The sequence below is a fragment of the Aotus nancymaae genome, unplaced genomic scaffold (assembly GCF_030222135.1).
Source record: "Aotus nancymaae isolate 86718 unplaced genomic scaffold, 86718_ANA_hifiasm-v0.15.2.pri h1tg000007l, whole genome shotgun sequence".
In the NCBI taxonomy this organism is placed as follows: Eukaryota; Metazoa; Chordata; class Mammalia; order Primates; family Aotidae; genus Aotus; species Aotus nancymaae.
The window spans coordinates 43,908,178-43,932,846 of record NW_026988418.1 but is presented as its reverse complement, the minus strand read 5'-3'; the positions used below and the strand labels follow the sequence as shown (position 1 = coordinate 43,932,846).

The following is a 24,669-nucleotide window of genomic DNA, read 5'->3' as shown; positions in this document are numbered from 1 at the left end:
TTTGGATGCCCTCCACTGGTAACATTGCCCTGAGTTTTTTGTTTTTCTCTATTCTTCACTGAGACATGGTCTTGAAAAATGCTCCTTTCAATAATTTGGTAGACTCAAGCTTTGATGCAGAGAAACTATCTGTTAGAAAACATGGTAATATTCTTCCTACTTGCGATTCTTTTGTCTAAACCACTATTTCATTTCTGCTGTTAAACCTATCCCTTGAAAGCACAGAAAACACAATGATGAGATTTTTGAAGAAAAGAAATGTAAATATCACCCAACACCTCCCAGCAATGGGAAACACCTTCCTCTATCTACTAAAATCAGAGATATTATTTTATTTTTTTTTATAATCAGTATGGATTTGGTCCCTACCACAGCTTTACCAAAGTGGAAGTTTGCAACACCCAGCCAGAAACGAAATTAAAAAACACACATGAGTCACTGCATTTTAGAGAGGATTTTAATACCAAAGAAGTTATTGACTGAACCAAAACCACAAATTGTTCCACCTCAGAAAGATTAATAACTGACAAAGGTAATGTTCCAGAAATTAGACTGGACATGTATGATAAGGACAGAAAACTAAATAGAAGACCATGCATGTTTCTAATCCTCTTAATGCTACCCAGCTGTGCTACTATCCAATAATTTCAATTAAAAAAAATTCAGATTTTTTTCTTTTTTTTTTTTGCTTTTTCACAGCCTGAAGGAATTTCCATGTCCGTTAAGTTGTTTTTCTCATCAATTATAATTTAAGAACTTAAAATGACTAAGCCGGAAAGAGGTAAAAGTAAATTATATCTGCCTGTTATCTAAAATTACTGACTTATAGATATACTCTTGAATATTTAGCAACTTCTGGAAAACAGTGTGTAGCTTCTGTGAATACTGTCATCTCTCTGGACAAAGGAGTCTGGTAATTCCAGGAAACTGCTGTGTGCCTTTATCAGAGGAAAATTCTGCAAATTCTTCTGCACATGGTTGAGAGGATGAGATCTGAACAAATGCAGCAAACGTAAGGGACTTCATGACATATTTTAATAAAGAGAAAAAGAATTCAAAAAATAAAGGGAACACAAACTGTGAACCCAGATCAAAGGCCAAGAAGAAAAGACAGTGAACATAGAATATGGATGATGTCTTATTTTTCTATACGTAAAGACCTGAAGCCAGAAATATCAGTGTTTTAACTGGTTCCCTGGTTTCACTCCCTCCTACCTTTTCACCCGTTGCTTTATACCCTAGCTCAAGATACATTCTACAATCGGCAACCAAAGTCATCTCCTACAAGTATATACTGGGTCACGTTAATCCTCTGCTGAAATTCCACCAGTGACTTCCTGCTAAAAATAAAATGGAATTTTCCTTGTACTTGCCTAGTTAATTCAACCCCTGGGTAATCAATCTTCCTCATTTCCTATCACTCTTTCCTTTGTTCATTAGGCTCCCATCACAATGACTTTCTTCCAAGTTTCTTGTAAGTTCTCAGCTCACACCTCACCTCTTCAGAGAGGGCTTTTGAAAAGTTATGTACCCACCCCTCAGCCATTCTATCTTTTTATTTTGTCATAATTATCACTATATATAATTCTCATTCTTTTGCCTGTTTTATCTGCCCATACCACCTCAGCTCTAAAATGACAAATTCTGTGACAGAGTAATGTGGATATTGTCTTTTACCATTACCCAGCTCCTGAAAAATACCTCTAACATCACAGATACATAATTTTTTTGAATTAATTCAAACATCTTTTGCTCAAGTTGTGTTCAGGGAAATCTACTAAAATCTAGATCAGCATAAAATGAAGTTGGGAAATTAATGAAACAGCAAAGTAAGGAAATAGAACATTTCATTAGGGAAAAGTAATTGTCTTTCTTGTTTCAGCTTGGTTACATGTGAGGTTTTCTGTTTTATGTTTTCCCTGTTTGATCAAAAAATTAAGTACATATGAAATAAAGCAAATTGGCGGTGTTCTTAAAAACTGCCTTGCTAGTGAGGGTCAAGCCACTTAAAGTTGGATATTCTCATACGAGGCAGAATTCTAACTCACATGTCAGAACTCAGATTCGTAAAGTAATTCCTCTGTTTTTCTAAAGAGGACTTATCAGCCTCACCAGATATAGTACTTATTTATTTATGCACATGTTCTGTGGAGGTGACATTGGAGGCAGAGAAATTGAGGTTTGGGTACTAGTGAGGCCACAGATGGAGTCTCATTTAATTTCACCCAGGGAAAAACATTTTTGTATTAGCCATAGGTGGAGTCCTGCTAATAAGAAAGCAAGCTTGGCCAGCTATGTACAAAAGACAACTCCCTTATCACAGAGCATGTATCATGCCAAGAGAGGAAGAAATGTCACTAGTGACTCATCACACTGACATGGACATCCTGATCTGTTAGGATATTCTTAGACAAAAGTCATAATTTCTGTTGAGTTTTTTGCAAAGACAAATAGATATTACTTTACATAGTAGATACAGGGGTGTCAAAAGAATGCACACTTTTGTTAATAAAACTCTTTACAAAATATTAAAGAAAATATGAGAAAATTTCAGGGAAATCTTTCCCAAAGAACTATTCTGTAAAATGGGCAGGAGTTGCTTAGAAATCCCCTGAGTTGGTCAATTATGCTCAAAGGGATGCAAAGGTGAGGCCAGTGATAACAGATGAAGTTAGTATCTGCAGTTGAACAGAAGTGAGAAGGAAAATAACCTTAAAACATATTTTAGAACCTTTAAAAATGTTTTAATTTAAATATGTTTTTAATTGACATATAACTGCACATATTTATGGAGTACAATGTATGGCGTACAATGTATGTTTTATACAAGTATACATTGTGTAATATTTAAATCAGAGTATTTAGCATATCCATCACTTCATATTGATCAATTCTTTGTGTTGAGGACATTCAAAATCCTCCCTTCTAGCTATTCTGAAATATACAAAACAATACTGTTATCCATATTCATTCTACTGTGTGGTAGAACACCAGAAATTATTCCTCTGATCTAACTATAAATTTATACCTCTAGAATCTTTTTTTTTTTTTTGAGATGGAGTCTCCCTCTCTCACTCAGGCTGGAGTGCAGTGGCATGATCTTGGATCACTGCAACCTCCGCCTCTTGGGTTCAAGCGATTCTACTGCCTCAGATTCCCGATTACCTGGGATTAGAACAACCATGTGCCACCACATCCAGCTAATTTTTTGTATTTTTAGTAGAGACGGGGTTTCTCCATGTTGGCCAGGCTGGTTTCAAACTCCTGACCTCAAGTGATCCACTTGCCTCAGCCTCCCAAAGTGCTAGGATTATAGGCTTGAGCCACCACATACAAAGAAGAACAGGTTCCAGTCCTAATGAAACTATTCCAAAAAGATTGAAGAGGATGGACTCCTCTCTAACTTATTTGGGGAAGGCAGCAAAATCTGGCAGAGTCACAGTGAAAAAAAAACAAAAAACTTCAGGCCTGTAGCCTTGGCCAACCTAGATGTAAAAATCCTCGACAAAATACTAGCAAACTGAATCCACAGCATGTTAAAAAGTTAACATAGGCTGAGTGCAGTGGCTCACACCTACAATACCAGCACTTTGGGAGGTAGAGGCTGGGAGGATCACTTGAGCCCAGTAGTTCAAGACCAGCCTGAGCAATATAATGAGACCTCATCTCTACTAAAATTAAAAAAAATTAGCTGACCATGGTGGGGTGTGCCTGTAGTCCCAGGTATTTAGGAGGTTTAGGTGGGAGATTCCTTTGAGCCCAGGAGGTTGAGGCTACAGTGAGCCACGTTCATGCCACCACACTCCAGCCTGGGTTACAGAAAGAGACCTTGTCTCAAAAAAAAAAGTTAATACACCACAATCAAGTAGGCATTATTTTGGGATGCAAGGCTGATTCAATATATGCAAATCAATAAATTCGATTTACCACATAAGCAATGGTGAGTGGCAAAAATCCATATAATTATCTCAATAGATGCAGAAAAACTTTTCAATAAAATCCAACATCCCTTCATGATAAATGCCTTAACAGACTAGGCCTCAAAGGAACAGATCTTAAATTAATAAAAACCATCTATGACAAACCCGTATCCAACATAATACTGAATGGTCCAAAGCTGGAAACATTCCCTTTGAGAATTGGAATAAAACAAGGAGGCCCAGATTCACTACTCCTGTTCAACATAGTACTAGAAGTCCCAGCCAGGTGATCAGGCAAAAGAAAGAAATAAAAGATATCTACATAGGAAAAGAAGAAGTGAAACTATCTTTTTCTTGGTAATATGATTCTACATCAAAAAATCCTAAAGACTCTGGCAAGATGCTTCTAGAAATGATAAATAACTTTAGTAAAGTTTCCAGGTATAAAATAAATGTATTAATACAAAAGATGGTAACATTCCTATACATAAATAACATTCAAGCTGAGACTCAAATCAAGAACACAATTCCATTTACAATAACCACAAAAGATGAAATAATAAGAATACAGGTAATCAAGAAAGTGAAAGATCTTTACAAGAACAAATATAAAACTTTGCTGGAAGAAATCAGAGATTACACAAATAAGTGGAAAAACATTTTATTCTCATGAACTGGAAGAATCGATATCATTAAAATGACCATACTGTCCAAAACAATTTACAGATTTAATGTTATTTTTTTCAAACTACCAATATTATTTTTCACAGAATTAAAAAAAAAACTATTGTAAAATTCATATTTAACCAAAGAAAGTCCAAATAGCCAAAGCAATTTTAAACAAAAAGTACAAAGCTGAAGGCATCATACTACCTGACTTCAAACTATACTACAGGGCTGCAGTAACTAAAACAGCATAGTACTCATACAGAAACAGACACCTAGACCAATGAAAAAGAGTATAGAGTCCAAAAATAAAGCTGCACACCTACAACCATCTGATCTTCACAAACATTGACAAAAACAAGCAACAGGTAAAAGATATTCTATTCAGTAAATGGTACCTGCGTAACTGGCTGGTCATATGGAGAAGATTGAAACTGGACCCCTTCATTACACCATAAACAAAAAACAACTAAAGAAGGATTAAACATTTAAATGTAAAACCTAAAACTATAAAAATACTTGAAGAAAACCTAGGCAATACCATTCTGCATATAGGACCTGGCAAAGATTTCATGAAGAAGATACCAAAAACAATTGCAACAAGACAAAAATTGACAAATTGGACCTAATTAAACTAAAGTGCTTCCGCACAGAAACAGAAACCATCAACAGAGTAAACAGACATTCTACATAATAAGAAAAGATATTTGCAAAGTATGCAACTGACAAAGATGTAATATCCAAAATTTATAAGGAACTTAAACAAATTAACAAGCAAAAGCAAAACAACTCCATTAAAAAGTGGGTAAAGTACCTGAATAGACATTTTTCAAAAGAAGACATACATGTCACCAACAAGCATATAAAAAAATGCTTAACATCACCAATCATTATAGAAATGCAAACCAGAACCACAATAAGATGCCATCTCACATCAGTTAGAATGGCAATTAAAAAGTCAAAAACAACAGATGCTGGAGGAGCTGCAAAGAAAAGGGAATGCTTATACACTGCTGATGGGAATGTAAATTAGTTCAACTGCTGTAGAAAGTAGTTTGGAGATTTCTCAAGGAACCAAAAATAGAACTACCATTCACCCCAGCAATTACATTACTGAATATGTGCCCAAAAGAAAACAAATTATCCTAGCAAAAAGATACATGCACTCACTCATATGTTCATCTCAGTGCTATTCACAATAGCAAAGACATGAAATCAACCTAGTTGCCCATTAATGGTGGACTGGATAAAGAAAATTTGATACAGACACATGGTGGAATATAATGCAACCATAAAAAGAATGAAACCTTTTATTACTCTAGCCTTTTAGTATAGTTTGAAGTCTGGCAGTGTGATGCCTCCAGCTTTGTTCTTTTTGCTTAGGATTGTCTTGGCTACGCTGGGTCTCTTGTGATTCCATATGAAGTTTGAAGTGTTTTTTTCCAGTTCTGTGAAGAAGGTCATTGGTAGCTTGATGAGGATAGCATTGAATCTATAGATTACTTTGGGCAGTATGGCCATTTTCACGATATTGATTCTTCCCAACCATGAGCATGGAATGTTTCTCCATCTGTTTGTGTCCTCTCTTACTTTGTTGAGTAGTTGTTTGTAGTTCTCCTTGAAGAGGTCCTTTACATCCTTTGTTAGTTGTATTCCTAGGTATTTTATTCTCTTTGTAGCAATTGTAAATGGTGAGCAGTAATCAAAACAGCATGGTACTGGTACCAAAACAGAGACACAGATCAATGGAACAGAACAGAGACCCCAGAAGAAACACCACACATCTACGACCATCTGATCTTTGACAAACCCAGCAGAAACAAGCAATGGGGAAAGGACTCCATGTTTAATAAATGGTGTTGGGTAGTAATGTGCAGAAAGCAGAAACTGGACCCCTCCCTGTCACCTTACACTAAAATTAACTCCAGATGGATCAAAGATTTAAACATAAAACCTAACACCATAAAAACACTTGAAGAAAATGTAGGCAAAACCATCCAGGATATAGGCATAGGCAAGGACTTCATGACTAAAACACCAAAAGCAATGGCAATAAAAGCCAGGATAGACAAATGGGATCTAATTAAACTCCAGAGCATCTGTACAGCAAAAGAAACCATCATTAGAGTGAAACAGCAACCAACAGAATGGGAAAAAATTTTTGCGATCTACCCATCTGACAAAGGGCTAATATCCAGAATCTACAAAGAACTAAAACAAAAATACAAGAAAAAACAAACAACCCCATTCAAAAGTGGGCAAAGGATATGAACAGAAACTTCTCAAAAGAGGACATATATGAGGCCAACAAATATATGAAAAAATGCTCATCATCACTGGTCATTAGAGAAATGCAAATCAAAACCACACTGAGATATCATCTCACACCAGTTAGAATGGCAACCATTAAAAAATCAGGAGACAAGAGATGCTGTAGAGGATGTGGAGAAATAGGAACACTCTTACACAGTTGGTGGGAGTGTAAGTTAGTTCAACCATTGTGGAAGACAGTGTGGTGATTTCTCAAGGATCTAGAAATAGAAATTCCATTTGACCCAGCAATCCCACTATTGGGTATATACCCAAAGAACTACAAATCGTTCTACTATAAAGACACATGCACACGTATGTTCCCTGCAGCCCTGTGTACAATAGCAAAGAGGTGGAACCAACCCAAATTGCCATCAATGATGGACTGGACAAAGAAAATGTGATACATATACACCATGCAATACTATGCAGCCATAAAAGACGATGAGTTTGTGTCCTTTGTAAGGTCTCGGATGAATCTGGAAACCATCATTCTCAGCAAACTGACCCAAGAACAGAAAGCCAAGCACCGTATGTTCTCACTTATAGGTGGGTGTTGAATAATGAGAACACGTGGACTCAGGGAGAGGAGCATCACACACAGGGGACAGTTTAGATGGGGTAGGGGAGAGACAATGAGGGGTGGGAAGGGAGGGGAGGATGGGGAGGGACAACATGGGGAGAAATGCCAGATATAGTATGCACCTAAAGTAACATAAATAAATTATAAAAAAAAAAAATGAAATCTTGTCCTGTGTAGGAACATGGATGCAACTGGACACCATAATGGTAAGTGAAATAATGCAGAAATAGAAAAACAAATAATACACGTTTTTGCTTATAACTGTGAGCTAAACATTGAGTACACACAGACCTAAAGATGGGAACAATAGATAGAACAGACTACTATATGGAGAAGGAAGGAAGAGAGTTGTGGTTGGAAAACGACCTACTGTGTACTATGCTCACTAGCTGGCTGACAGAATCTGTACCCCAGACCTCAGTTTCATGCAATATACCCATGTAACAAACCTGTACATACTCCCTGTTTCTAAAGTAAAAGTTGAAATTATTTTTGAAAAGATTTTAAAAAGGTTGATGTTGAGTAGAATTGCTTCTGACCTTCAATGAATATGCAGTGAGAACAAGAAGTAAATATTTGTTGTTATAAACAACTGTGAGTTGGGTGTTGTTAGTGTAGCATAAATTAAGTAATTGATAGAGATGTGTGCAACAAAAACACACTGTAAACTTCTTGGTCACAGGCCACAAAGATCATGGATGTCAGCAGCAGTTGCCAGAGCATGATGATGCCTGCCAGGATTAGCATGTTAACAACCATGGAGAGCAGCAAGGTTAGAGGATATGACCATGTGGACCAGACTCCTCTCACCTGGTGCCAGGACTATAATTAAGCACTAGAGATGAGGGTATGTGAAAGGAAGGGGAGTGAAAACCTTAATTACCTGAGTCAAAATCCTGAACTGAACTCAGTAAAATGAGAAATAACAATTGAATTAATAAGCAATTTGTCAATAGCTGGAATGAAGACTTCAGAGCTCTGGTAAGTTTAATTTTTAGGGCCAGGTGCAGGGGCTCATGCCTGTAATCAAAGCTACTTGGGAGGCCAATATGGGAGGATCACTTGAGGCCAGGAATTGGAGACCAGCCTGGGCAAAGGAAACATTACATTTTTGTAAATCCAAGCTTGAGACTCAGAATCTGCACCTATTACAATAATTAGCAATAATAGTCAAATAATAGCAATAATAGTCTAATATTACAATAATTAGCAATAATAGTCTATTGCTAAGATATCTAAATACTTGATACTAACAACGATCTAACCTAAGAGTTTCTCTTACCATGTCAGTTTTACAGAAGAGTAAACTGGGGTGCATTGTGAGTGTTACCTTACACTAAGTCTCATAGCCCATGCCCACAGGCACATCACCATACCTTATGTCTAGACTTTCTATTTCCTGATTTGCCAAACGCTGAGATGGCCTATTCATGGCCTGGAAGCTGACATGTAATGTCCCCACCATCCAGCTGGATGGATGTTTTCATATGGGAATGCAAGGAAGATGTGAAGGAAGAACACAGTAATCACTCCTTACATTTGAATATTGCTTTAATCTTGTATTATTTCATAATAACGCACATTTATTAAGTAGGCAAAGTAGAGATTATTACTCTACTACTCAATTTTATAAATTAAAAAAGAATTTAAACAACCTACTCGGAATCATGCTACTTGAGCTAGTGGTGTGAGCACAGGGACCCAGAACGTGTTCCTGACAATCATGTAATCTCCTGAGCTTCATGCAATTTAAGGAAGCGGTAGTATTTTCCCTATTTTAAGATGGCAGACAAAGACACTGCAATATTCACCAAACTAACAGAGATTTTGAAATTTCTGTTTTAAATCATAACTAAAACTCCACTAAGAAAGTAAGTGGGGAGCTCTGTAATAAATTTATTGACAGAGAGAGTTTCTTTTAGAACAGTGAATCTAGGCTTGGCAGTAAGTAATTAGATGCCCAACAGAAGACCCTGTGGAGATGACTCCTGAATGCAACCACTTGCACTTATCTCTCTCCATAGCATCAGTGTCTGCATTTCTAAAAGTTTCTACTGCAATTCTTCCTGGATAACTTGTCAGCCCTTAAAATCAACTGGGCCAATCTTGTTCCTACAACCTGTTTCTGTACCAGACTTCTTAGATTCTGTCATAGTAGCAGAATTCTCTCAGTTACATAGTATTAAGTGCCTGGGGTTATCTTTAAATCTTCATTCTATCTTGCCTTATGACATTTAGGTACATGTCTATAGATTTTATCTATTCTATTTATAAAAATCTATTCCTTTCTTTTCAATCCTACTGAAAAAAGGCTAGTTCAAGCCTTCATTATTTATCTTCTGGATCATTAAAATAATCCCTTGGCAGTTCTCCTCCATGACTATACTGCCTCACTCTGGATGAGCTTAGTTACTATTATAAGACTAAATTTGTTTCTAAACCTAACTCTAATTCTACCATTTCCCTTTTAAAACCTAATTGGGTGTCTATAGTCTATGAAATTAAATACCAATTTTGTTTTCAAGTTTGAATTCAATAATAAAGCAATATTTCTTCTACATAACTTTAAACTCTCTTTTTTTATTTCATTGCTCTGTGTATGTACTATCATCTCCAGGAAAATAGAACTACTTATATTATAAGATGCCATACTTTTCCATTTCTATTTCTTTTGTTCTTTCTCTCCTTTTTCCATAATGTGAAATCCTTTTTAAATGTCTACCCTAAATGGCTTTACCTTCATGAAGGCAGCCCTGCTTCTCTCAGGGAGGATAACTATTCTCTTCATTCAATCATGAAAGATTTGTATCTTCATATATCATCATTGATACGGTCAAAATTTATATTATCTTATCTAATCATGATTGATGTCTAAGAAGAAGTTAATTTTAAACTAAGCATGTAAAATTTAGCTATAAATACAGACAGGATACATTCTAACTTTGTTCTACTACTAGGCATACAGCCTACAGAATAATGTTAAGTCCTATGGGGAAAGATTGTTTTTATCCAGCATTTTATTCTGTGTAACCTGGTATATCTAGATTGTATGCGAGAGATAGATACTTGAAAACTATTTATTGAGATGAATTAGAATACGTTAACCTACAATAGTAGTATACTTTCTCATTAACGTGGAGATACTTGAAACTACTATGTTCCTCAGTGCCAACGAAAACATAAGGTCAGAGACTTGGAGGAATAAAACATTCCTCAATAATTGCATTATTTCATTATTTTAATGATATATATTCTGCATTAATAATGAAAACATAATATTGATTTTGGATATCATCATATAAAGAGGAACATTAAACATTATAGAAATCTTTTGTTCTTGTTGTTTTCCTATGACTCTCATGAAAATTTGAAACCATGTTTTATTATCCTCAAATCATTTATACAGGCCTACATAAATTTTGATACTGGAACCTTGCCTAGCATAGCACCAGGATCAAGGGCTTATTTTCTATTAAATTAGAATTCAGATCTTTGTATCACAAATTTATAAATGTATGGTAGTATTACACACAAAATAATCTGTCATCTGGTCTTTACATTTCAACATTGGGAAACTTAATTAGGATATTAAAATGTAGACCTATGAGGGACATTCAAAATACATTTATACTGGATATGTTTATATAGTGAATTGTAATTGTCCACAAAACTCACAAAACTGTTTAAGGAATCACCATGTTCCCTATGTTACACCTTTCAAAGGCTATAATATTTAACAAGTATATTGCCAAATAGATCAATATTTAGAATGTACTTTTTCTACAGCTGCAAAAAAATAAGAATATCATAGTACTGGGCCAAACAGGTCACAAGACTTGCTGAGAAGAAAGGTATAATGAACTGAGAATAAGAAATGAGAGGGTTATATAAAGTTGAGCCTCCATAGGAAGAAAGATAAAGATTGGATGATTGCCTCCTAAGGGCCAGGCAACTTAGTAACAATTCAAACAAGGTCTTTCAGCTGAAGTTCAACCTGGTAAATGGTGCCCTGGAGACAGTACAGGGTACAGTACTATTTAGTTATTGTGATGAATGTACTGCATGAAACATTGCTGGCTTGGTTAGCATTCTTTAAAGTCCATGGAAAATTCTGGAATTAAAAAATGTGCCATGAAAACCAAATGTATTAGTCTGTTCTCACACTGCTAATAAAGATATACCCGAGACGGGTTAATTTATAAAGGAAAGAGGTTTAATTGACGCACAGTTCGGCATGGTTGGGAAGGCCTCAGGAAACTTAGAATCACAGTGAAAAAGGAAACAAACACGTTCTTCCTCACACGGCGGCAGCAAGAAGAAGTGCCAAGCAAAAGAGGGAAAATTTCCTTATAAAATCATCAGATCTTCTGAGTACTTACTTACTGTTGTGAGAACAGCAGCATGGCGGTAACTACCTCCAAGATTCAATTACCTCCCACCGGGGCCCTCCCAGAACACACGGGGATTATGGGAACTACAATTCAAAATGAGATTTTGGTGGGGACACAGCTAAGACATATCACCAAACAAAATTGCCTTAAACACAAATGTAATTATTAGTGAAAGATTTCATAATCGGATTTTAGGTTATGGCTGAAAAAGGAATCTGTGGACCATATCTAGTTGGTTTTCTAGTTTGTCTTTGACTGTACATTACAAAATATAAGAAAACCTTAGTATAGATATGCTTCTCTACTTGCTATTTTCATCATCCAAAATATTTGCTTTCATTAGAAAAGATAACTTTTTCTAGAAATTTATAATTTGCAAATGCTTGTTTTATAATATAAATAAATGCCTTAGTTAAAAATCAGGATAAGAATTGGCAAAATCTTTTAACTGTTTACTTCTTTTTAAAATAAGAGTTTCTGGCCAGGCGTGGTGCTCATGCCTGTAATCTCTGTACTTTGGAAGGCCGAGGCACTCCTGAGGTCAGGAGTTCAAGACCAGCCTGGACAACATGGTGAAACCCCATCTCTACTAAAAATACAAAAAATTAGCCAGGCGTGGTGGCGGGCACCTGTAATCCCAGCTGCTCAGGAGGCTGAAGTAGGAGAATCACTTGAACTTGGAAGGTGGAGGTTGCAGTGAGCCACAATCACGCCATTGCACTCCAGCCTGGGCAATAAGAGTGAGATTCCAGAGTTATCAAGGAATTTCACAGAGCTGAAGATCAAATAAAATAAAATAAGTTTTTCTTCATGAAAACTATCCTAAAATTGTTTTTCGGTAGCCAATAGTTGCTTGCCAATAGAGAATGAGAGCATTTGGAAGTGCTGGTAGATAAGATATAGGAAATGGCGCAGGGGACATATATTTTCCATTATTTTGTAGCAAAAATAAAGACCAATATATTGTTCAATTAGATATGAGACCTCATTAGAAGAGTTAAATTTGATTCTAGACATTCCAATGAAGCCATAAAACACACATTAAATACAATACAATTTTGGCTCTGGTGCTACACAACCAGTTCAATGGATGCTCGCGGTGAAATTGAATGTAGTGTGTTTTGTTTTGTTGTTGCTTACAGAACAACAGATTTCAGGAAGAATAATTTATTTAAGTCCAAGGTAAGCCATAGTAACTTAAAGATATCTTTTCCATCAATAATACACATCCTTTAAGGTTCATCTCAATAAACCTTTCCATGACTACACAAGCCCTCAAAAACTGTATAAGATGCAACAGGTTGTTTTAAATTTGAATGTCAATGGTTGTAAATAATTTGTTACTAATGACAAAACTCAAGAAAACTTACACTTTAAGAAAAAAAAATTATGGGAGATCTGAATCTATTTCTGTACTGACAATGTTCCCATTTGCTCACAAGATAACTTTATTATTAAAAAAAACAATGGCTGGGCGCAGTGGCTCAGGCCTGTAATCCTAGCACATTGGGAGGTCCATGCAGGAGGATCACTTGAGGGTAGGAGTTCAAGAACAGCCTGGCCAACATGGTGAAACTATGTGTCTACTAAAATACAAAAATTAGCCGGGCATGATGGCGGGTTTCTGTAGTCTCAGCTACTCTGGAGGTTGAGTCGGGAGAATTGCTTGAACCCGGGAGACAGTGATTGAAGTGAGTGGAGATCGCATCACTTCATTCTAGCCTGGGTGACTGAGTGAGACTCCGTCTAAAAAAAAAAAAGTCTCTTTTCCACTTGGAACCATAGAGGGTATCAAAGAGAAAAAAAAGTTGGTTCCTGCTGTGCCAGAAACCCTTAAGAAAAAGTGAAGGAATTTCTCAGAGCTGAAGATCAAGCGCCTGAGGAAGAAATTTGCCCAAAAGATTCTTTGAAAAGCAAGGCGAAGCTTCTGTATGAAAAAAGCAAAGGACTATCACAAGGAATATAGGCTGATGTACAGAACTGAAATTAGAATGGTAAGGATGGCAAGAAAAGCTGGGAATTTCTATGTACCTGCAGAGAATCCAAATGTGTTTATCATCAGGATCAGAGTTACCAATGGTGTGGCCCGAAGGTCTGAAAGGTGTTGCAGCTTCTTTGCCTTCCTCAGATCTTCAATGGAACGTTTGTGAAGCTCAACAAGGCTTCAATTAACATGCTGAGGATTGTAGAACCATATATTGCATGGCAGTACCCAAATGTGAAGTCAGTAGACGAGTAATCTACAAGCGTGGTTATGGCAAAATCAATCAGAAGCGAATTGCTTTGACAGATAACGCTTTGATTGCTCAACCTCTTGGTAAACATGGTATCATCTGCATAGAGGATCTGATTCCTGAGATCTGTGCTGTTGGAAAGCACTTCAAAGAAGCAAATACCTTCCTGTGGCACTTGGAATTATCTTCTCCATGAGGTGGAATGAAGAAAACGGCCACCCATTTTGTAGAAGGTGGAGATGCTGGCAACAGAGAGGACCAGATCAACAGGCTTTTTAGAAGAACGAACTAAGATGTTTACCATGATTATTTTTCTAAGCTGGTCGGTTAATAAACATTACCTGCTCTTGGAAGAAAAAGAAAAATATTGTAACGTTTTAGTGAGTAAATAGGAGTTGTACATCACCCACAGTGTTTATTTATTGAATTGTACAGCCAGTTGAAATTCCTGTGTTTTTCATGGTGATAAAAGTCGAGAAATGCTGATATGGCAGTTTTGTTTGTGAAGAGTATAGGGTCTACTTTTCAATTAGACTGCAAATTCTTCCAGGAAAAGATCCATGTCATTGATTTATTTAAATATCATGTACAGTGTCAGGCACAAAGTAGTCCCCTAACAAACAATAGGACAGGGTCAGCTTGTGTAGTGACTTGTTAATTGCTACCAGAAAAGCTGAATTACAAATAAACTGTTTTTCAAGCCTAAGGCGAAAAATCCTAGATATATAAATACTGGAAAATAACAGGTGGCTGAATCTAAGAAAAATTTCTGGGATCTTAGGGAAAAAATTAGAAATGTAAATTGGTTGAATAATTGTAAAATGCATTTGTAAATATAAATTGCCTGAGAAAAGTTCACAGAGAACATTCAGGCTAAACATCTAAATCTTTAAGTGAAAAGTAATAGTGATTATTCAAAATTACATATATTTATTCAAAATAATTTTTAAAATAGCTATACATCTAGAAAAGCAGAAACTGACTGGCTGATTGTTCATAAAGCTGCAGAGCACAGCCATTAATGGCACAAATTTTGAGCCCAATAGCCAGGTTGTGTAACCCGGTGCCATTTCATATCAGTGTTACTAGAATAAGCAAAGATAGGGTATTCTACCTCTCTATTACTTCTTTCTCCTCATCAGTAAAATGCTGAAACAGTAAAGTGGTGAAAAAATAGCACTTAGTACTTTTATACTTAGGTCAGACCTTACTAGTACTTAGATTATTGAGATGTTGTGAAGTTGACACCAGTTGATAAGTAAGAAAGCACTAGCCTGACGTGGTGGCTCACACCTTTAATCCGAGCACTACGGGAGGCCTGAGGCGGGTAGATCATGAGGTCAAGAGTTCGAGACCATCCTTGCCAATATGGTGAAATCCTGTCTCTACTAAAAATACAAAAATTGGCTGGGTGTGGTGGCGCACGCCTGTAGTCCCAGCTACTGGGGAGACTGAGGCAGGAGAATCACTTGAATCCAGAAGGCAAAGGTTGCAGTGAGCTGAGATCAGGCCACTGCACTCTAGCCTGGCGACAAAAAAAAAAAAAAAAAAAAAAAAAAGAAAGCACTTAGAAGAGTGCTTGGCACATGTTAAACTTTATATAATGTTCACTGTAGTAAGTATTTTCTTATATCACCCTTTGCTTAGTATTAACCAGTGACTGAATAAAGTACTCAACATGTGAATATATGAATATATACATAATATATTAACACACATACATATATAAATCATGACAATTTAATTAGATGAAAATGACTGTTACCAATGTAAAGCATACATCTTAAGATCTTGCAATATAAAAAGTCAATGCTGATAAGACCTATATAAAATACTGAATTTTGTTTCACTTGATGTATGTGTGCCCAACATTTTGTAGAAAAAATAAAATATTACCGTGGTAAATCTCATTTTCACTGAATTATCAACTTTTGATTTTAGAGATATACTTTCCCCTAAAATGTGTTTTTGACAATAAAATTCTTTTATTTTAGAATGTTTATTTTTGCCTTAACCAACACTTGTTAATATATGCTGTAAACACATAAATCTTTCTTTTCTTCCAAATCCTCTCTGAGGGAAATTGGTAAATGTCAACATAAGTGTGTATGTTTACATTTATTCCAACATATGCATTTTTCTAAATGTTGTCTTAAGGCCAATGCCAAAATGTTAGCAATTTACAATGTTGAACTGAGAAAAGAGATTAATTTTTTTTTTTTTACTATTTTGCTATTCTTTGAGATTTTCTTTATATTCTGAAATGTTTATTGTAACATCCTATTTCTTCCATAATCAAAAGAAAATATTTTTTAGAAGAAAAAATTGTTGTCAAACCAGTATTTCATCCAATCAATGTCCTCAGAAAGCATGGATGTGGTTGCTGAACTTAATCAACATCAAAATAATATAGTATTTTCTCAAATTCTTAATTTCATTTATTATTGTTTCTTCTGCATGGTGCATTTATTTAAACATTTTGTAAAATGATCGTTTTAATTTACACTAATACTTAAATACATAAAATAAAGATATAAAGCACTTGGAAGTATTTAGTACATTAGTTTCATGTTATACTTTCTTGTTATTTAATATTAGCATTGATTCTATTAGCTTCATCAGTATGCTACCGATTGGGTCAAGAAGTCTTATTAGTTTGAAATTTAATTCTACAGTTTACCTCTACATTTTAGTGTTCTAAGAATTGATGATGTTCTTAGAAGTTAGGTATAAACCCCTCCTCAACAATTTCCTTTAGGGCCGGAGCATCCCCAGTCTGGTTTATTAATTGGCCCACTGAACTGTTAACTCCCTGGGGGACTAGAACTATGTTTTGTTCACTCTTATGCACCTATCAGTTGGAACCGTGCAAGGCATATAGTACCCACGTAATAGAGTGAAAATTTTCACGTGCTGGCCTTCCTAATGTATGTCTATCAAAACCTGTTCCATCAAGTCTTCCATATCTCAATTAATAGCAATTTCATCCTTCTATAGACACTTGGGCAAAAACCTGTGCATTTATCCCTAATTACCATCTTTCCTTCACACCCCACAACCTCTGTTATAAAACACTCAACTCTACATGCAACTCCTCTACATCCAACTCCTCACTACATTCAGAATCCAAGTCCTCATGACATTCACTGTAGTTTCAACCTCATAAAATCTCACTTGTTTCACTATTACATAATAGTCTCCTGTCTTCCTACTTCCATCTCTGTCCCTCTACATTCTATTCTCAATAATGCAGGCAGAATCATTCTGTTTAAATGGAAATTAGATCACATTGTACATTTTTCAAAACCATCAACAGCTCTATTTCACTCAGGGTAAAAAGCCAATGGCACACAAAGGCCTACCTTATCTCGTCCATAGCCTCGCTGACCTTTCCACCTACTATTCTCCCCACACCGCCCTCTTCTTCAGCCATCCTGCCTCCATCCTCTCAGCAAATACTGCGGGTGCTTTAGGGTCTTTGCACTCTGTCTGAAGATGTGCATGGCTAAATATCTCACCCCATTCAAGATTTTACTCAAATGTCACCTTCTCAAAGGGCTTACCTTACCCATTCTATTCAAAATTTCAGTCTCCATATTCTTCCTTGTCCTCGTGGTTCACCTTTTTCTGCTCTATTTTTTTTCCTACAGAACTTATAAACTTCGGGCATATTTTACACTTTTCTTATTGATACAGTTATTGTTTTCTTTGTCAGCCACAGCCTGTTAAAATATAACACCTCCAAAGCAGGAATGTGTCCCTTTTTTCCTGCTGATTTATCCCAATTGTCAAGTAAATGCCTGAAACCTATTTGCTAAATGATGCATTAATTATATTATCTTGATTGTTTTAAAGTTGCTCTTTTCTCTATTATTTGTAGTTTGAGTATATTTTTTATTAAGGTGTACTTCCTTATTTTGTATATGACTGTATTTTGTTTTATTTTATTTTATTAAGGTGTAATTCCTACTTTGTTTTTTATATGCCTGCATTTTATTTTAATGCAAGCTGTCTTGTAGGACTTGAATATTTATGCAATGACACAAACTATATCTTTGCATCATAATAACACACATGTTAGGAGAGCCAGAGGAACATGATTGTTGGGGCAAAGATAACCTTTGAATATGCTCTAAAAACAGTTTTGACAGCAATGTGTTTCTTGATAAAATGACTGTCTAACTGATAAAATGAGATACGAGGTTCTCAGCACTTCATTGAAAGAATCTGCTTTTAAAGTTAACTAATCAGGCAGAAATTACTGAAATTGTTTGAAATTCACTTTTGTGAATGATAAGAAATCTTCAAAAACACAGTTGATTACAAAACTAAATTGTTTACTACTAAGATTAATTAGGTTGATAAATCTGACCCTAAACAAAGTAAGTACTTACAGCTATTAAATCTGCATAAACAACTGAACAAAAGCATAAAATAACAAACACAGTAAATATTTTTATATAAAGGGCACACTCATGTTAGATGCTGATAACATTTGCTTTTCATGATTATAATGTAATGGGATGTTAAATATTCAGGTTAATTAATTTTGACAAAAGGTATAGTGTAGCTATTAATCCCTTTTCAGATAACAAAATGAAGGATTTCTGTCAATTTCCTAAGTACTGAACTGGTGAAATCTGTATGCCCTTTATTCTCCCTTCTTTCTTTCAAATTTCTCAATATCTTTCAACAACTATCTTTCATACATTCCTTTTATGAAATAATCTCTTTATTCTTATTTTCGATATTTTCTGATCTCTCAGATGTAATCCCACTTTACTGAATGACTTTAGTCTTCAGAGGACACAAATATATATTTTTCTTTTCGAGTCCAGATCTTGTCATACTCTGTGTATCTATATGTACTTAAATTAGTGATTATCATCAAAATAGTTTCTTTTTTATTATAGGTTTATTGAAGTACAATTGATGCACATTAAAATGCACATATATAAAGTGTATTATTTGATGAATGTTGACATGTAAATATTTGTGAAACTGTCACAATCAAGATAATGAATATATTGCATTCATCAAGCCCAAAAGTCTCCTTGGAATACTGTTCTCTTTGGAATACTATTCTCTTCTTCTTTGCTCCCATAACCCAAGACCACCACTGATCTGTAACTATAGATTAATTTGCATTTTCTAGAAACTTACAAAATTTAATCAGGCAGTATGCATTCTTTCTCTCTCCTTTTCTGGTCTGCTTCTTTTCACTCAACATAAAAACTTTTTGAGATACATCTATATTGTGGCACGTAACAATAGTTTACTTCATTCTATTGCTTAGTATTATTTCATTGTATGGATACATGACAATTTGTTTTCCATTTATCTGCTGATGCACATTTCATTGTTTTCAATTTTTCTCCACTACAAATGAAACTACTATGAACATTCACATGTAAGTGTTTATATAGACATATGCTTTCATTTTATTGGGTAAATACATAGCCTGGGTCATAGAATTGAGTATGTTTAATATTTTAAGAAATTGCTTAACTGTTTTCAAAATGTTTGTGCCATTTTACAGTTCTACCAGCCGTTCATGAGAGTTCCAGTTGCAACACTTTGTATGGTCATCCTTTTAACTTTAGCTAGATTAGTGTATGCATTGTGACAATCAATAGTGGTTTCAGTTTATACTTCCCTGATGACAATGGCATCCAACATCTTTTCATGTGCTCACTAACATTTACAGTTTTGGGTGAAGTTGCTGCTCAACAATTTTGCTCATTTTTTCATTGTGCTGTCTTTTAACTGAAATATGTGTTCTTTTATATTCTAGCTGCATATCTTATGTTGGATATACGTGATGTTTTGCAACTATTTTTATCTTTGGCTTGTCTATTCTTTTTCATAACAATATCTTAACAGTATCTTTTGAGTGGCAAAAGTGTTTCGTTTTGATGAAGTCTTATTTATCATTTTTTTTTCATATTATTTTGATATATTTAAGAGATCTTTGCCAAATCTAAGGTCAAGAAGATTTTCTCCTATGTTTCCTTCTAGAAGTTTTATAGTTTTAGCTCTTACATCCTGTCTATGGACTTTCCAAGTTAATATTTTGTATATGGTAGGAGGCCAGGGTCAATGTTTTTTGTTTTTTGTAACTCTTCAATTGTTCCCGCATCATTTCTTGAAAACATTATCTTTTTCCATTGAATTGCCTTGGCATTTTTGTCAAAAATCAATTGAATATATGTGTGTGAGTCTATTTCTGGACTATCTATTCTGTTCCATTGACTTATTTATCTACTTTAATGCCAATACTACACCGTCTTGATTCCTGTAAAGTTTTAAAAGATCTCAAAATCAGATATTGCCTGTCCTCCAACTTTGGAAAGAGTTTGATCCTTTTGAGGCTTTTTGTTTTTTTTTTTTTTAATTTTTAGAATTGATAGAAGACAGTAAACTTTAATGTATAGCTGGGTTTTTTGACAGATTTCAGAGGCAATCCCCTGACTATCCCACCCTACACCCTGTAAATTAGGATGTTTCCCACTGTGGTTGGTGAGCACACAGACTGTTCACGTCCCTATGTATCTATATATTGTTCCTCTCTTCTTTTGGGGTAGTTCTGAGTATATGTAGTGTCCTCATATACATGTGTTGATCACTACTCAGCTGAAGACTCAAGTCGCAGCATCTGCAGATTTCTAGAATTTTTCTCTCTGTGTATTCAGTAACCTCCTTTCTGGTACTCTGCTTCACAACTCCAGCTGCTTTGGACTCTCAGACTCCTAGTTCTGTCTCCTCAATACAGATTGATGGCCAGCTACACCTGAGTTTTTCATCTTTTTGCTGCAACCTAGATGCTCTTTCTAGTGACAATCACAGAACTCTTAGCAATGGTGTTCTTTCTTTTAGAAATCATTGTTCTGCACTCTCTACTGTCTAATATCTGAAAACTGTCATTACATATATTCTGTCCAGGTTTTTAAAATGTAAGTAATAGGATAAATCTGGTTTCAATCATCCCATCTTTACTGAAAAAGGAAAGCCTCTATGGAATTATTTTAATGTCCTCAAATCCAAAGTTTTAAAATCCAAAGTGATCTAACTATACTACTCTTCCAAGCTGGAAGGAACTTAGTCTCAATCCAAAGTGATCTAACTATACTACTCTTCCAAGCTGGAAGGAACTTAGTCTCACTTGAAATCATCCTAGCACTCATGTGTCATCTCATATTCTACCCCTTCTTTACTTTACCCCAATTTCTTTCTCTCTTTCTTTTTATTATACTTTAAGTTCTGGGATACATATGGAGAACTTGCAGGTTTTTTATGTAGATATACACGTGCCATGATGGTTGGCTGTGCCCATCAACCCGTCATCTACATTAGGTATTTCTTCTAATGCTATGTCTCCCCAAGTTCCACACCCCCAACAGGCCCTGGGAGCGCTGCGCAGTGTGGAGGTCGTTGGAGTCACTTGCCCGTCTCCAGCTCCTGTGCCTGCCGGTCCGCGCCCCGCCCGCTCCAGCCATGCTCTCCTCCCTCGCCCGGCCTACCAGCGCCTCTCTCCGCCGCAGCTTCAGCACCTCTGCCCAGAGCAATGCTAAAGTAGCCGTGCTAGGGGCCTCTGGAGGCATTGGGCAGCCCCTTTCGCTACTCCTGAAGAACAGCCCGTTGGTGAGCCGCCTGACCCTCTACGATATCACGCACACACCCGGAGTAGCCGCAGATCTGAGCCACACTGAGACCAAAGCAACTGTGAAAGGCTACCTCGGACCTGAACAGCTGCCTGACTGCCTGAAACGTTGCGATGTGGTACTTATTCCGGCTGGAGTCCCCAGAAAACCAGGCATGAGCCGGGACGACCTGTTTAACACCAACGCCACGATTGTGGCCACCCTGGCTGCTGCCTGTGCCCAGCACTGCCCTGAAGCCATGATTTGCGTCATTGTCAATCCGGTCAACTCCACCATCCCCATCACAGCAGAAGTTTTCAAGAAGCACGGAGCATAGAATCCCAACAAGATCTTCGGCATGACTACTCTGGACATCGTCCGAGCCAACACCTTTGTCGCAGACCTGAAGGGTTTGGATCCAGCTCGAGTCAATGTCCATGTCATCGGTGGCCATGCCGGGAAGACCATCATCCCCCTGATCTCTCAGTGCACTCCCAAGGTGGACTTTCCCCAGGACCAGCTGACGACACTCACTGGGCGGATCCAGGAGGCCGGCACGGAGGTGGTCAAGGCTAAAGCTGGAGCAGGCTCCGCCACCCTCTTCATGGCATATGCCCGTGCCCGCTTCGTCTTCTCCCTTGTGGATGCAATGAACGGAAAGGAAGGCGTTGTGGAATGTTCGTTCCTGAAGTCACAGGAAACGGAATGTGCCTACTTCTCCACACCGCTGCTGCTGGGGAAAAAGGGCATTGAGAAGAACCTGGGCATCGGCAAAGTCTCTTCTTTTGAGGAGAAGATGATCGCTGAGGCCATCCCCGAGCTGAAGGCCTCCATCAAGAAGGGGGAAGATTTTGTGAAGACCATGAAGTGAGCAGCCGTGCTGGGCAGCCAGTTTCCTTAATTTATGGAGGCATCATGTCACTGCAAAGCTGTTGCAGATAACCTTTGTATTTTAATTTGCTTTGGTGATGATTGCTGTATTAACATAATCATCCCTTCCAAATTGTGGGTGGCTCATCATGGGTGCATCAATAAAAGCCGTCCTGGATTTAAAAAAAAAAATAGTTTGCAGGGTGAGCAAACTATGGCCACTGAGTCAATCTTTAGCTCACAGCATGGTTTTGTTTGTTTGTTTGTTTGTTTGTTTGTATATTTTACAGCCATAAAACAGAATGACTGTTTTGTGTTTAGAGGATATTAACAAATAAACAAACAAAAAACAGACTAGAATGGGATAGAGGCTGTACATGCCCGGCAAACCTAAACTATTTACTATCTGACCATTTACAGAAAATGTTTTTCTACTCTTGTTGTAGAAGGAAAAGTCTGAAAGCATTGGGAGATATGAATTTTAGAGAGAAACATTTTTTTTTTCACCTGCCCCGAATCATGTTTTCCTATGAGGTCCCAGATAACCTTTCCTCTCCAAAGGTTTTAAGAAAGTCCTTGGATCGCCATTCTAACTGGCATGAGATGGTATCTCATTGTGGTTTTGATTTGCATTTCTCCTATGACCAGTGATGGCAATCATTAAAAAGTCAGGAAACAACAGATGCTGGAGAGGATGTGGAGAAATAGAAACACTTTTATGTTGTTGCGGGGAGTGTAAATTTGTTCAACCATTGTGGAAGACAGTGTGGCAGTTCCTCAAAGATCTAGAACCAGAAATACCATTTGACCCAGCAATCCCAATACTGGGTATATACTCAAAGGATCATAAATCATTCTGCTATAAAGACACATGTACGCATATGTTCATTGGGGCACTGTTTACAAAGCAAAGATTTGGATCTAACCCAAATGCCCATCAGTGATAGACTGGATAAAGAAAATGTGGCACATATATACCGTTAAATACTATGCAGCCATAAAAAAAGGATGATTTCATGTCCTTTGCAGGGACATGGATGAATCTGGAAACCATCATTTCCAGCAAACTAACACAGGAACAGAAAACCAAATACCGCATGTTCTCGCTCATAAGGGGGAGTTGAACAATGAGAAAATTGACACAGGGAGAAACATTACACACTGGGGCCTGTTGGGGGGCAGGGGATTAGGGGGAGGGTTAGCATTAGGAGAAATACCTAATGTAGATGATGAGTTGAAGGGTGCAGCAAACCACCATGGCATGTGTATACCTATGTAACAAACCTTTCACGTTCTCCACATGTATTCCAGAACTTAAAGTACAATAATAATAAAAAAAGAAAGAAAGAAAGAAAGAAAGACCTTGGAGAAGACAACACCAGTATCCTCTACAGGCTTTTGAGACTATCTTCTAGAGGCTGGATATAATGGTGGGAGATGAATCATGAAGAGGAGGGGCCATAGGGTGGCCCTTACCTGGCAGAGACAAGAAAGATAAAGGGATGAAATGAAGATCTATGGTAGTGCTTAATTTATCACAGAGTTTGTAGGAGTTAAAATAAGTGAAACATACATTATGTTGTTGCTTAATATACTTAGTTTATGTTTGGTGGGCTGAAATATCTTTTGTTGGTTTAACAATACAAAACGTTATCAGTTTTTTTACATCTTCATAAACCCTCCTTGTCAACAGATTATAAAATATTTGCCAATTTGATAGTATGGAGACAATATATTTATTATTATTTTACTTTGCATATTCTTTGTTAGTAGTAGGATTAACACTCTGTTTACTGACCATTACATTACTGTTTCTGTGATTTGCCTGTTAACAGTTTGCAACTATTTTTTCAAATGAACAATTTGCCTTTTTCTTACAAATATTTAGGGATTAAAAAATTATTTTGAGTAATAAGCTATTTCATAGAATCTAAGTATTTCTTCAGAAAAGATCGTCAAAGCTACCACTTTTCTTATTTGTTTTACTTTTCCAAAAACTAGTTTTACTCAGTTTATTAGTCTTACAATTTTTGTGTGTGTGGGTGTGTTGAAGTA

At 36.5% G+C, this 24,669-nt stretch overlaps 1 protein-coding gene and 1 pseudogene across 1 annotated transcript; both read left to right on the top strand.

Moving 5' to 3' along the window:
* The first annotated feature begins 13,840 nt into the window (after nucleotides 1-13,840).
* LOC135272900 (large ribosomal subunit protein uL30-like) lies at nucleotides 13,841-14,396 on the top strand (annotated as a pseudogene).
* Nucleotides 14,397-21,598: 7,202 nt separating this feature from the next.
* LOC135272895 (malate dehydrogenase, mitochondrial-like) lies at nucleotides 21,599-22,792 on the top strand. Its single transcript, XM_064371609.1, has 2 exons — nucleotides 21,599-22,027; nucleotides 22,154-22,792. Exons 1-2 carry the CDS (start codon nucleotides 21,599-21,601, stop codon nucleotides 22,613-22,615), a joined length of 891 nt encoding a protein of 296 aa, XP_064227679.1. The 3' UTR covers nucleotides 22,616-22,792.
* The last annotated feature ends 1,877 nt before the right edge of the window (nucleotides 22,793-24,669 follow it).